General features: G+C 44.0%; 1 protein-coding gene across 3 annotated transcripts in view; it reads left to right on the top strand.

Moving 5' to 3' along the window:
* Gigyf2 (GRB10 interacting GYF protein 2) overlaps positions 1–10,410 on the top strand; it is a 148,667-nt gene extending 138,257 nt beyond the window's left edge. Inside the window, exons 24-29 of one of the 3 annotated variants that reach the window (XM_042679050.1) lie at positions 867–1,073; positions 1,179–1,381; positions 2,691–2,845; positions 4,132–4,318; positions 5,904–6,055; positions 9,366–10,410. In XM_042679050.1, coding sequence (XP_042534984.1) covers positions 867–1,073; positions 1,179–1,381; positions 2,691–2,845; positions 4,132–4,318; positions 5,904–6,055; positions 9,366–9,433 — 972 coding nt within the window. In that variant the 3' untranslated portion in view covers positions 9,434–10,410. Of the gene's footprint in view, positions 1–866; positions 1,074–1,178; positions 1,382–2,690; positions 2,846–4,131; positions 4,353–5,903; positions 6,056–9,365 lie in introns of all 3 variants that reach the window. The other 2 variants (XM_042679049.1, XM_042679048.1) reach the window with 2 other exon arrangements.
* Positions 10,411–14,690: the final 4,280 nt, after the last annotated feature.

Below are 14,690 nucleotides of genomic sequence, written 5' to 3'. Positions count from 1 at the left end.
ATAGAGCAACCTGCCCATCTGGCTCAGCCTTTCCAAACAAAACACTTTCCATTTTCTTGTTAGGTTAGGCAAAGTCAGCTTCTTAACCGTTTAAGGTTCTTGCTGCTTTTGTTCACAGATTTGTCTTACTCTGGGATATTCCTCCAGTTCCTGAAATTTTTGTAGGAATCAGCTTGTTCTTGAACTTCCTTTACTTAGGTTTCAGCTTATTGGACCTGTTAACACTAGTTATCATTAACTGTGCTTTCCAGGTTTTCTTTCTTGTTTTTTGTTTGCTTTTGTTTTTTGTGCCAGGCCTGGGATTTGAACTCAGGGCCTGGGCACTGCCCCTGAGCTTCTTTGCTCAATGCCAGCATTCTACTACCTGACCTGTAGTTCCATTTCTGGCTCTTTGGTCCTTTATTGGAGTTAAGAGTTTCATAAACTTTTCTACCTGGGCAGGTTTTGAGCCTCAATCCTCATATCTCAGCCTCTTGCTAGCTAGGCTTAAAGGTGTGAGCCATTGGTGTTGGGCTTACTTTCCAGTTTAAAAAATCTGTTCTTTGTCCTTACTGGCTTATGCTTTTTAAAAAGTGTATATGCTTACTGTGATTTTGATAGACTTGAGAAGTCAACATAGACATTTCATTTCTATGCTTAGCCAGAGCACCCATTTAACTTAATTTGTAAGGAATAATTTTCCATTTGATCTTTTTATTCTCTTCTGTGTATCTAGTAGTTTACATATTTATTTGCAGCAGAAGGATTAGCTCCATCAAGTTGATGGTCTTCAGTTACTGTACATTAGCATTCCATATAGCATACTGCATGTTTGTAACTTGTCTAAAAACAGGAATCCTGAGCCAGCTTTCGTTTTTCTACAACAGCAAAGGCGTCAGCAGAGAGAATTGATGAAAGCTCTCCAGCAGCAGCAACAGCAGCAACAGCAGAAACTCTCAGGTTGGGGGAATGTCAGCAAGCCTGCAGGTTCCACAAAGTCTCTTTTGGAGATCCAGCAGGAAGAGGCCAGGCAGATGCAGAAGCAGCAGCAGCAGCAGCAGCACCAGCAACCAAACAGAGCCCGGAATAATGCAGTGGGTTCATTTTCCTCAGTTGGCTTTCTATGGACTGCTGTTACATTACATTATCTTTTCACCTTTCCAGTATGTTAACCATAATCATTTCTGTTTCTTTGACAGCATTCCAACCTGCATACCAGCATTGGAAATTCTGTTTGGGGCTCTATAAATTCTGGTCCTCCTAACCAGTGGGCCTCTGACCTGGTCAGTAGTATCTGGAGTAATGCTGACTCTAAAAACTCCAACATGGGATTCTGGGATGATGCCGTAAAAGAAGTGGGACCTAGGAATTCAACAAATAAAAATAAAAACTCCAGTCTCAGGTAGGGTTCAGAGTGACCACCCTCTAGTGTACCTTGATTGGATGGGGGATGGTAGACGTATGGAATGTTGGGCGGGCTGAGAAAGGAGTTAGTTTTACTTAGAGTTTTCATCTGTGTCCAGGCACATAAGTCATTATTATGGTGATTGCTTTCTTCCCCATAGAAGCACATTTGTATTATTTCTTAGGGACTTTTGTACTGCTGAGCACTCAACAACATGGTAAATATTAAGAACAGCATATTATTTTTGTCATTGTTCAACATTTCTCCAAATATCTTAGCATTTTTTTCTAAGTATATTTTAAGTTACTTTGATACTATAATTCGTATTACGAAATACCTCTGTAATGACCTGTTAATTTTTATGACAAGTTAGTTACATTTCATCTTCCCCAGTTAGACAGTTGTTGAACACCATGGGTTTTAACACTTAATACATGAACTCAAGTCCTAGCACTACTACTTACTAGCTGTGTGACTTTGGGCAAGAGGGACGCTCTTTTGCGCCTCAGTTCCCTCATCAGTAAAAGGAAGATGGTAACTTCACTGGTGTAGAGATATAAAGATTAGGGCTGGGAAGGTGGCTCAGTGGTAGAGCTCTTGCCTTGCATGCCTGAGGCCCTGGCTTCGATTCCTCAGCACCACATAAGCAAAAAGAAAAAAGCCGGAAGTGACGCTGTGGCTCAAGTGGTAGAGCGCTAGCCTTGAGCTGAAGAGCTGAGGGACAGCGCCCAGGCCCAGAGTACAGGCCCCACGACCGGACCCCCCCCCCCCCAAAAAAAAAGAAAGGAAATATAAAGATTAAATCAATGTGTGTGAAGTAGTAAAGCACTGGCACATGGTAACTACTTAATAAATGGTAGTGTTGTCAGGTTTTTTTGATTGAGGGCTTAAAAACAGCAGATGTGTGTTAGTTACTTGCGCATTGTTGCCAGGCTCTGTGCTCTAGGGCTTTGCATACAGTGTCTTTATTCCTCATTATAACGCAAAGAAGTATGCTTAGTACCATTTTACAGATGAGAAAACTGAGGCTTAGTAAAAATGAAACACCTTACCTAAAAACAAATAGGAAGATTGCATTTTTTTCTCTAATAGAAGGCCTGTATTCACAAATGAGGATATATTAGCAGAGGCTAGATTTAAGAGGTTTTTCAATCCAAGTACTTGAACTTTTTTTTCTTTTATAAAGCTAAGAACTAGATTACTGAACTGCTATCCAGTGTTTCCAAGCCATTATTTATGGTATTATAATATAACCATATAGTAACAGTTTCTGGGAATATAATATCGCCCTATTGTTTTGCTTTAGTAAATCTGTAGGTGTGTCTAACCGGCAGAATAAGAAAGTAGAAGAAGAAGAAAAGTTGCTGAAGCTCTTTCAGGGAGTAAATAAAGCCCAAGATGGATTTACCCAGTGGTGTGAACAGATGCTTCATGCCCTTAATACGGCAAATAACTTGGATGGTAAGAATTGGGGAGGGAACCCCAGCATGTGGAATGACAGAGAGGATGCCCAAAGGGGTTGGTGAAACTCAGGAGTGGCTAAAACTCAAATCAAATCTAAGAAGGCCAAGCTTCACACTTACAGTAAGTACTTGGCTCATTTGGAGTTGGAGAGAAAACTCCCTCAATATTAAGATCAAATAAGTTGTGCGTGGTTGCCAAAGAGTATGTATCATTTCAGGCTGCTTTAATGATATAATGAGACAGGTTTGGGGGGGATAAAATTATATGCAAAATTAAGAAGTTTCAGCACAGTTTGAACAGGCAGTTTTTTGTAGTGAGCTGTTTACAGAGGACTTACCTGCTGAATGTTTGAACAGACTGGTAGGCAGAGATAGAAAGGGTCTCCATAACTGATAGTTCAAGTTAAATTAGTCCACCCCTGATGCCTGGCCTAAAGCTTGAGAATCTTAAAAACCAGAAGTAAAGGAAGAGAAAGGTCCCTTTGTGGCCTTGTAACAGCATCTAATGGTCTAAACAGCTGCAGAGCGAGCGATTATAAATAATAATAATGGCTACCATACATTAAGCACCTACCATGTGCTAGGCACTATCGAGGGCCAACATGTTGTCCCAGCAATGCAGTTCTGGTACTAAATTTTAAAGATACTTGTACAAGGTAGGTGGTATTATCCCTATTTCTAAAATTAGGAAACGGGCTCAGAATGGTTAAGTAGCTCATCAAGGTCACACAGCCACCAGACTTCAGAGTCTAAAACCCATATTTTTCTAACTCTGTTATTTGTGCTATTTGTCTAGTACCACATGACTTGACATTTTCCATTTGATTTCTCTAGACATAAAATGTCTCCATGGATTAGGAGCTCTGGGAGGATATCCTCCCAGCTGTACTTCAGTATCTTTCTTGGTGCCTGGAACACATCACACACTTAATATGAATTATTGATTGAGTTAAAGGAAAGCAGGACTGAATCTCCAAATCACTGGCATCCTAAGCAAATAACTGTTTCAATGACATTAGTCAAATTAAGCTTTGTGATATGTCTTTGATTGTTTGCCATCCCAGATAATTTTAGGCATCATGATGATAGGTGTTTTTTTTCCGTTTCTACAAGATAGATTAAGGAACTTTTAACACAGTAGCTGTAGAGTTTCCATGTTTCTGTTGTTAAAGTGTAATGAGGTATAGCAATACCTTAAAACTTGAAGCTCCTTTTTTTCATAAGTTGTTCTTATTAATTATTTCACTATTACTGTCTTGTGTTTTTGCCCCTGCCATATTGCAGTTCCCACATTTGTTTCTTTTTTGAAAGAAGTCGAATCTCCTTATGAGGTCCATGATTATATCAGGGCCTATTTAGGAGACACTTCTGAGGCCAAGGAGTTTGCCAAGCAGTTCCTTGAGCGTCGTGCCAAACAGAAAGCCAACCAGCAGCGTCAGCAGCAGCAGCAGCAGCAGCAGCAGCAACAGCAACAGCAGCAGCAGCAGCAGCAGCAGCAACAACAGGTAAAAAGTAATACGCAGTACCTCTGTGAGGATTACTGCCTATAAATAATCGACTAGCCACAGAAATAAAAATTAGAAAAGTTCCATTTTTGCACATACACTGATGAAAACTATTTAAAATACATAGACTTGGGGCTTGAACTCAAGGCCTGGGCACTGTCCCTAGGCTTCTTTTTTGTTCAAGGCTAGCACTCTACTACGTGAGCCACAGTGTTTATATGGTGCTGAGGAACTGAACCCAGTGCAAGCACTGTACCACTAAGCCACATACCCAGCCCTAGACTTGATATTTTCAAATTACCTGCCTCTGTCAATTTCCCAAATAGTAAATACAGCCATTTATTCTGTACTAGGCATGCTAGTTTCAGTTTTCTTGATTCACTTACGTGTGTTAGTGAAACTGCAGCCCCCTGTATTCACTGTAGTCAACAAAGCCAACAGTATCTGTGGATAGTTCATGTATTGTTGATGGGGCTTTAAAAGATAGTCTCCTCTCATTATCAGTTGTTCTATAAAATCCCCATGAACATTAAATTGGAAAGCACTGAAATGTTGTTCCTAAGGCTTAAGTTCTGGTTATATTTTCACCATGCATTCCGTATATAATTCTGTTTTATATGTGTTTCTGTTTAAAGAAACCTTATTTAATATATGCTGATTTATTATTAACATTTAACTGTGCTAAGACCACTGTAAGTCATGACTGAAAAAAGCTCTTCTAAATAGTGACAGTTGAGTAGATGGTGATAGTTGAGTAGATGGGCTAATGGGTACACTAAGAGGAATGACAGGTGACAGTACCTGAACAGCACTAGAAAAGATGTGGAACAATGCAGGAGCACTTTGTGTCTGTGGAATGTCCTCCCCTGTGGGCTGGAAGGGGAGGACCCCTACATGTTCCCGTGCCTCACATGTCTCCTTCCAGTGTTTTCTCCACTCCTTCCCCACTGCTGCCATTCAGCCTTTGAGTTGGCTCCTTGAGATTGGTCTAATAAAAGCAACAAAAAGTACAAAAGGTTGGTGGACTATTTCACTGTCTGACCAGTTGGCAGTAAGTATGTAGGCATTATTTGCTGGCAAGATCCCTTCTGGGATTGCTGATAGGAATAACACATATAGACTTTAGCTTTCTTTGGTGATATTCTACCAGGTGGTTCCCAGCCTGTCTGTCCCAGGGCACAGAGTGCAAAGAATTGTACTTTGAGTAGATGAGGGGTATACATTGGCATAATACAGGTGCTTGTTTGTGATTATTTACTATGCATTTCATTTCCTAGTAGATAGCATAGATGTCATATTTTCTATAGAACTTGTGACAGCTATGCTGACACAGCAGAGTAGAGAACCAGTTTCCCTGGAAAGGTTTAAGTAGGGTGTTGGAATGTAAGTGAGGCTCAGTGGTCTGTTCTTGGATTTAGTGTTGCCAGAGCTGTAACAGGCTTTTTGTCTTTATATTCATGCTTAGTATGGTATGGGCAATTAGTGGCTCTAAGAATCGTAGGGCTGTAGCCATGCGTCCACAGTGTATTCTCAGCCATGTTGTCTCATTTCACAGGGCTCTGTGTGGGGGATGAATCACAGTACACTCCATTCAGTATTTCAGACCAATCAAAGCAACAACCAACAATCCAACTTTGAGGCTGTGCAAAGCGGCAAGAAGAAGAAAAAGCAGAAGATGGTTCGAGCAGATCCCAGTTTACTAGGTGAGCCCAGGCCTGGCATTGCTGCTGGGTGTGGGGGCACAGGTGAGGGCAGTGAGCAGATGGGCTCTACGCAGTATGCTCATGAAGATTAATTTTAAAACTGGTTTAAAGTAAGTAGCCAGTACTTCCTGAGCATCTCAGTGCAGAAGAGATGGCTTATATGTTTTAGTGGATAGGAAAAATTAATGACATTGTATGATGCTTTAAACTTTCAGTTTAGTTTGAGAATAAGAGAAACCAATAAAAATAGTTTAGAATCACAAATATTGATTTGGGTTGGAAGCAGGCCATGAATCTGATCATATGTTCAGGAACTGATACTTGTTGATATCTACTGTCTGTAGGATATAAGGCTTGGATAAGGTAATGTCCTGATTCTCACAAGGCCTATTTAGAACATTTTCCCAGTGCTTTTGTTAAGGACTAGTGTCTTCATTCAAAGCATTCAAAATGGAGCTTTGAAAGATTGGAGTAGGGGCTGGAAAGGTGGCTCAGTGGTAGAGTGCTTGCCTTGCATGCATGAGGTCCTGGGTTCGATTCCTCAGCACCACATAAGCAGAATAAGCTGAAGTAGCACTGTGGCTCAAGTGGTAGGGCGCTAGCCTTGAGCTGAAGAGCTGAGGGACAGTGCCCAGGCCCAGAGTTCAAACCCCAAGACCGACAACAAACAAACAAAAAAAACTGTGAGGAGGAGGAAAACTTCGACAAAGTATTGAAAAACTCATGGGCAGGTTAGAAAAGGACCATCTTAAGAATATGACTGCTCAGCTAAGCCTCCTGAAAATTCCTTTGGTCATTGCTCATTTCTATTCTATGCTTACTCATTTCCATTTTTTAAATTTATATGTCACCTGTAGGTTTACAGATTGGAAAATTTTTAAATGACTGTCCATTAGCCTCAGGTTTCCTATACACAAAATGGAAAAGTTCTTACTTCATGTGAAAATATCCATTGGGTATCCATTGGTTGAAAGAAAACCCTTCATCTTGTCGGTAATCCCAGCTACTCAGGTGGTAGAGATCAGGAGAATCTAGTTCCAGGATAGCCTAGGCAAAAATTAGCAAGGCCCCCAGGCATGGCCCAGATACATGGGAGACTATAGATAGGAAGTTTATGTTCCACGCTGGCCCTGGGGAAAAACCCAAGACTTGAAAATTAAAAAAGGGTTGAGGGGTATGGCTAAAGTGGTAGACTGTTGAGCAGATTCAAGGTCCTGAGTTCTGCACCAATACCCACAGAGACAGAAGGGGAGAAGGGGGGGAGAGAATGAGAGAGAAAGAAAAGAAGGGAAGTGAAGGGAGGGAGAGAGGAAGAGAACAACATGAGTTCTTTGCTTGCTTTACTTCTAAAACAAGCCAACAGAGGGAGCTCCAGACTCGTTTCCTTTCCCACATAATCCTCTAGTCTTAGGTTTCATACTATAGTTTTTAGAACTGGCCAGTATGAATCAGCTGGACAATAAATAATATGCTCACTTGTGAGGGTAGTCTCACAAACCTTAATGTGAGTGTGTCTGTTCCGAACCTAGCAGGATGTGGTCTGTACAACACCAATAGTGAGAAATTCCCTCTCCCCTGAAAGGCAATGCCTTTGCACCTGGCAGCCCAGAGTTTTCCTCTGTCAGGTGGGGAGGTTGAATGCACACCTGACCAAGGTTTGGTGGGAGGTTTGGTTTAGTTTGTTTGGGGGGTTGCGTTTTGGTGGGGCTTTTAGTGTTTCGTTGTTGATGATCAGTGTCTGGGTGCTGTCCCTGATCATCATTTGTGCTCAAGGCTGGTGCTCTGCCACTTAAGCCCCAGCTCCACTTCTGGCCTTTTGATAGTTAATTGGAGATAAGAGCCTCAAGGACTTTCTTGCCAAGGCTGACTGCAATCCTCAGCCCTCAGATCTCAGCCTTCTAGTAGTTAGGATTATAGGTGTGAGCCACCAGCGCCCAGCATGAGTAAGGTTTTATTAAATACTTGAACAGAGCCATGTCCTAACTGCCTACCCTAGTAACCAACACAATAGTATCTAATAGCCACATTTTTTCCTCATAGACTTCTCCCTTCTTGTCTTTGCATGAAAATAAGTTTGATTTTAAATTAAGTTTCTACTACTGTTCCAAGTTAGTTTTTAATTGTTACTATAAAGGTGATACACAGAGGGTTACAGTTACATGAGTCAGGTAAAGAGTATATTTCACCCCTTCCCTTGCTTTCTCCCAATTTTTTCCTACCATCCCCCACCCACAAGTTGTACAGTTCATTTTCAACATAGTGTCTAGTGAGTACTAGTGCTGCATTTGTTTTTCCTTTGTTCCTCTATTTCTGTGCCTTTCCCTAAAACCCTCCCAAGGACAGATAAGCGAAAAAACAAAAAAACGGCAACAAAGAAGAAAAGTCTTGTTTCCATTTCCTGGAGTTCATCTCAATAAATATTATTTTGCTTGATCAGAGATAAGCTATTTTTAAACATATGCCACCTTTCATAGATACTTGGTCTTTAGGTTCTTGGGCTTACCTAACTAAATCATGACTTCAAAAATAAGAACTAAGACTTGTTATTTCCAGGGAAGAAAGGTCTTTTGCAGATGGGCGACCGTTGGCTGGTGGGCTTGGGTAGGGTTTTGGGACGGCTCAGCCGCTTCCTCTGCAAGCTCCTTAGTAAACAAGTGTGTTTATTTTTTCAAATCGTGATATTTTGAGTCAGTTAATTAAGCTGTTTTATTATGTAAGGCTTTCTTGTTTGTTATTGGAACATTTCAGATGAGTGTTTATTTGAAAGCTTGAGCATTGAGGTACCAAAAAACGGGTGTGAAAACCCACCAATGGTAACAAGCGCTTTTGGAGTGGAGGGAGCAGAGGGAGTAGAAGGCATCGCCTGTTTGTTTTTGGTTTTCAAAGGGCAGCTGAAACAGTTTGGGAATTCATCCCAGGTGGAGAAGCTGGAAAGCTTTCTGAGAGTCGCTTGCTCCACACAGGACCTATTTGTTGTAATTTTTATCAACCTCTGATTATGGATTTTATTGAAAGAGTACGTACATGTGACCACTGGTGTTCAGTTTTCCAGTGAAGATAGTGTTTATGAATACTGCTTGTGGCCTTCCTGGGTATGCTAGTAACTGCTTTTTCTAAGGCAGATTCTAGGTGTTGATACCTGAAATCTTCACCTGTTCAGGTCTTCTGACTTAGCTTTCTCTGCTCTCCCCTATATTACCCAGCTAATCTGCTCAAAGACTTGAATTCACACAAGCCTACTGCTGAGGACTTGGGCTGGGCTCCTTGATTGTTGGGGTAGTCACTCATCACCCTTTTCTCCTCCCCGCAGGGTTTTCCGTCAACGCGTCATCAGAGCGACTCAACATGGGCGAGATTGAGACTCTGGATGACTACTGAGCCCGCTGCTGCCCCACCCTCTCTCTCTGCCCGCCAACCACACGCTCTCCACTTGGACACATCATGCACTCGTCATTTGCTCTCTGTCACTCTGCAACAAATCACAGAATCGATCATCTCAGGCTTTTTCTCCTAGCCCTTTGTGTCCAAGATTCTTTAAATCAATTTTGTTGGTGAGCCCCTCAGACTGTACGTAGTGGGCCAAACCCTGTGTCTCAGGGTGGCAGCTGGGATTTGCTCCCCAACAAGGCTGATGTTGGCAGCACATGGTCGCTGTGCCGTGGTTTCATCTGCTGTCTCCAGAAAGTGTGTTGGGATCTGCTAATAGCAGCTTACTTTCCCTTACCACTTTTTTTCCTTCTGTTTTGTTTTTTCTTCTTCTTTTCTCCCCCTGTAAGGGCAGGAGGTCTAATGGTGCAATCATGAAGAGAGTCAATGGTAACTGACAGTGGCCAGCAACACAGTGTCCCATGGACTGTGACTTGGGTATCAGCAGAGACAGTCCAAGCTCTCCATCTGGTTGTATTGCCACTGCTAACTTCGGGATTGCATCAAAGAGACCCCCAGTGGAGGGGGGTGGAGGGTGGATTGGTTTTGGTGGTGCACATCCGTCGCCTGCTCTTTCTGAACACCCTTTCGGAGAAAGGATTCATGTTTTCTTCATTAGATAGTGACTTGCAAACAAGCTGACTTCTCCCCTGGCGTGCTCCAACCTTACGGGACAAAAGAAACCCTGTGGCCTGGGAGAGAGACTTATTCTTAATTTTTCTTTCTTATAAAAACTGATTTTTTTTCCCATAAATATTTTTACTTCAGAGGACTAGGACCAGTTTGTTTTGGGCCCTTCTGTGAAAATTTGTCTCGTTTAAGAGACAGCTAGGATCTTTACCATATGTATGAATTTGTATAATTTCATTTTGGATAGGGATAAACTTTTGCTTCCGATAAAAGCCCGGAATTTCATCTGGTTCCTCAGAGCATTGCGTGTGTGTCTTGCTATGCCCCCAAAAGGTTCTGTTTAAAGATGATTGGATGGTAAGTTGCCTGCCTTTTCTGGAAGAAAAAAAATGTACAAAACCTGGCCATCTCTAAGATCTTCATCCATGGAAAGCCCTCTGGTGGAGGCCGCGGCGGGGCGGTGGGCGAGAGCAGCAGCGGGAAGCCTGCACCGCCGGCTTCTGGTCCCAGCTCCCCCCTTCCCCTCCACATCACCTAGAAATGTGCTTGAGCTCTATTTATAAACAAACGCTCTTCCTGCCCCACCAGACTCCCACAGAACATGGGACGGCCAGTCACAGCGGAGCTGCTCCGCTCTGCCCGCCGGAGGCGCCGTGGGGCCGGCTCCTGGGCGAGGCGCCTTTCCTCGCCATCACCGGTGCCTGGACAGGCTGGAGTGGCTCTGAGAGCAGTTGGGTCTGGGAGGATTCTATTTGGTTTCTATTTTTATTGTTTTGGATCACCACTGTCCTCATCCCTTCTTGCCTCCCTCCCTCTAAACATGTACAATAACTATACAGAGACTGCTCAAACTTGTATATAGTTTTTGGATCAAATAGCATGAGGAGATGGGAACTCCTACTCTCCTTTGCTTTGTAAATTCAAAAGTGGGGGGTGGGAGGAGGGATAGTTAAAATGTTTACAAAACTTTAAGCTCCCTCGGACTTTTGCCAGTGTGGAGGAAAATAAAAAAAAAAAAAAAGGACTTAAGTAACAATGTGGTTGTGTTCTCTGAGCGCACCTCTGGTATTCGCCTTCATCGAGGCAGAGTTTTACACTAAACTTTTCCTCTTGGCGAAGTGGAAGAGCTCCCAACATTGCAGGCTCCCAAGACAGAGGTGGCCCCGGCTCCTGGCCCAGCGGTGGCTATGGCGCCTGGCTGGGTGTGTGCGAGGTGGTAGCGGTCAAGGTAAACACGGGCCGCTGAAGAACAGCGCTCCTTTTTTGCCACTCCTTTTCTGCCAAGCTGGGGATGTGCTCCTGGCCTATCACCAGAAACTACCTTCTGAGTGTGCCCGGAGCCAGCCCACATCTTCTAAATAGGACTCTGCTATTTGTTCAGCAGAAATAAAAATAAAGTTTAGAAAATTTGTGGAGTGGGCATATCAGAACAAAGCCATTTTAATCAGGGAAGATTCCATTTGCTTAACTAGGACCGGTTTCTATGTGGACTGTTCTCTGGGAAGGCCTGTCTTTCCTCAGTTCTCTGCCATATTCTCTTTTGTCCACTCTTCTTCCTGTAATTGTGATTCCTTCATTCTTCCTGAGGGTTTTTCTTTTCTGGGAGGGGAGGCCATCCTGGGGGTGCCGGTGATCGGGCCCAGGACCGTATGCATGGCCAAGAGGCAGGTGCTTGAAGCACTGAGCTCTAGCGTCAGCCCTTTGTGAGGTTTGTTTGGGGATGGTACTAGGGAATAAATTCAGGACCTTGTGCTCCAGGGCCTCCAGTGCCTTTAATTTTTGTTAATTTTGAGGTACGATCTCACCTCACTCTTGGGCCAGCCTGGCTACCGCGGAGGATGGCAGTTACATGCCCCTGGGCCAGCCATTGTGCTGCTTCTGTAGCTAGGACAAAGTCTCTTGGTGTCTGCAGGGCACTGGTTCTAAAACCCTAACAGACAACAGAATCTCTTTGTGCTCAACTCCTTAATGCTAATTTGTGTGCTCTGTTCCTATAACCTGTGTACCTCCTCATGTATACTTTAAGTCTATAGATTCCTTCTAACACCTAATACAAATGCTCTGTAAGGAAATAACGACAAAAATCTCTACATAGCAATATATATGCAATGTTTTTCTCAAACATTGAAGATATATAGGTACTACTGGGGGCACTTGTATTGTGTACATTGTTCTTTTATTTAATGCCAGGCCTGAGTGCTGTCCCTTTGTTTGCTCAAGGCTAGTGCTTTACTATTTGAGCAACAGCTCCACTTCTGACTTTTGATAGTTAATTGGAGATAGAACACTCATGGACTTTTCCTGCCCCAGCTGGCTTTAAACCACAATCCTCAAATCGAAGTCTTGAGTAGCTAGGATTATAGACGTGAGTCTCTGGAACTTGACTCTCCTTTATTTAATGTTGTTCCTGTACTGGCTTGAACTCTGGACCAGGGCAGTCCCCCCTAACTTTTTTGCTCGAGTCTCTCTCTCAAGCTACAGTTCCAAAAGCTCTAACTTTTTGGTGGTTAATTGGAGATAAAAGCCTCATGGACTTTCTTGCCTTGGCTGGCTTTGAACTGTAATCCTCCAATCTCAGCCTCTTGAGTAGTTAGGATCACAGCCACCAGTGCCTGGCTATTTATTACTTTGTAATTCTCAGGTTTAAAAAACATTTCCAGTTTCAGGATTTTTCCCAAGGTGGGTGGTCTGGACACCATTGCTGCATAATATAATTGCCTTCACATTGACTTACAACTACTTCCTTATAGTGTTCTATTCCCTGCTTTGGGAAGGGCTTCCAAGGTGGTTCTTCATGGTGTCTTGTGGTCATGGTCTTGTGTCAGCAGGGTTACTTGCGTAGAAGGGGAGCGGTCTGAATTGGCTCTCGCATGACTGGTGGTTGATGTTGGCGGGTGGTATCCTCTGGCAGAGCATCTTCCCAGCATTACCTTTTCTTGCCTATCATGTGGTAATAGCCGGCATGCTACTCGGATGCCAGCCCTTTCACCGAAGGTGGCAAGGCCATGTTCACAAGAGCGTAAAATGAGTTTTATTGATTTGTTGAATCAAGGACTTGGTTTTCATTGACTCTTCTCAGTGCAAGGTTATTTTGTTTTGGGTTGTTTCGGATTCCAGGATAGATCATGGTGCTTCCAGCTTTATTTTAAACGATTTTTGGGGCAGCTATTTTTATACATACAAGCACAACCACACTATTTCAAAATTTGTGATGAGTGGGCTGGGAAGGTGGCGCAGTGGTAAAGCACTTACCTTGCATGCCTGAGGCCCTGGGTTCGATTCCTCAGCACCACATAAGCAAAAAGAAAAAAGCCGGAAGTGGTGCTGTGGCTCAAGTGGTAGAGCACTAGCCTTGAGCTGAAGAGCTGAGGGACAGCGCCCAGGCCCAGAATTCAGGCCCCATGACCGGACTCAAAAAAAAAATTTTTTTTGTGATGAGTTAAGGTATAAAAAGTCCATATAAATCTGAGGGAACAGAGTGGGCCTTAGAAAAGCACATATTTCTGTATGCTGCTTTTGGGATGTAAAGGTCTTTATAGAAGGAGCACCGTGTGCGTGTGGTGGATGGTCGCATGGCAGGTGGGTGCTCCTCCTACACCGGCGTTGGCCTCTTGCTGATGAGTTTCTCAGGACTCTGGTCCTGCTTGAGTTCAACCTTTCCCTGCTGAGTGTGAGCCTACTATGCTTGCTGGGACCTTGGGGTGTGTGTCTGGGAACCTTGAAGCCACCAGATGTGTGAGGCTCATTTTACAGGTGTTAGGGGTGACGGCCACATACAGCTTTGGGAACTACTGCAGGCCAGGAGCCAAAGCCTGCAAGAGGAGCTTCTGCCAGACATCACTGGGAGGGCTTTACAAGTGAAGTAATGATTATAGCGGTCGTTCCGTTCGCAGCTGGGCTTCTCTGAGAGCTGCTCTGCCCCCCTGAAAGCTGTCATGGCACCCCATTGCCCCCCAGCTGCTCTGCCACCTGAAAGAGGTCCTCCCTCCCCCCCATGGAGAGGAGCTGGAACAACATGGTGTGCTGCAGTTGCCCTCCCCCTCCACCCCACCCCACTACGGGAGGGCGCCACTAGTGGCCTTGGGCAGTGAATTGCCTTTTTCTTTGAATTCCTTCCTGAACAGGAGGCAGATGGACCTGAGAATAGTTGTTGGGTCAATGTTGAGTCTGTGGTATATAACAGAAGACCCAAGCAACGATGCCCTGAGGTGGTTTACTTCTGGAAGGAGTTGGGGGTCATCAAGTCCAGGTTGCAGGACCCCCTTCCTATTTGCCACCCTGACTGTAGTTTCCATCCTCAAGATGCAAGGTGGCTGCTGAAGGACACACTTCGTGCCCGTGTAGCGGTCATGAGGAAGGGCTGGTACACCTCTCTACTTGGCTCCTTTTAGGGAGCTAGAATATAGAGATGGAGCTAGGCTTAGTTGTAAGAAAGAGGAGCTTGCGGGCTCACCAGCGTGCTCTTCCACAGCGGCTCAAATGCCATCATGGGGAGGCCCAGTTGGGAAATGGCTTTAGGAGGTCCTGAGCAGCCTCAGGGCGCCTGCTGGCCAGCCCTGCGGGAGCTTTCATGAGCGCT

This window comes from Dipodomys spectabilis, unplaced genomic scaffold (assembly GCF_019054845.1).
Source record: "Dipodomys spectabilis isolate Male_0828 unplaced genomic scaffold, ASM1905484v1 ptg000051l, whole genome shotgun sequence".
Lineage (NCBI taxonomy): Eukaryota > Metazoa > Chordata > Mammalia > Rodentia > Heteromyidae > Dipodomys > Dipodomys spectabilis.
This window is presented reverse-complemented; position numbering and strand designations above follow the sequence as displayed.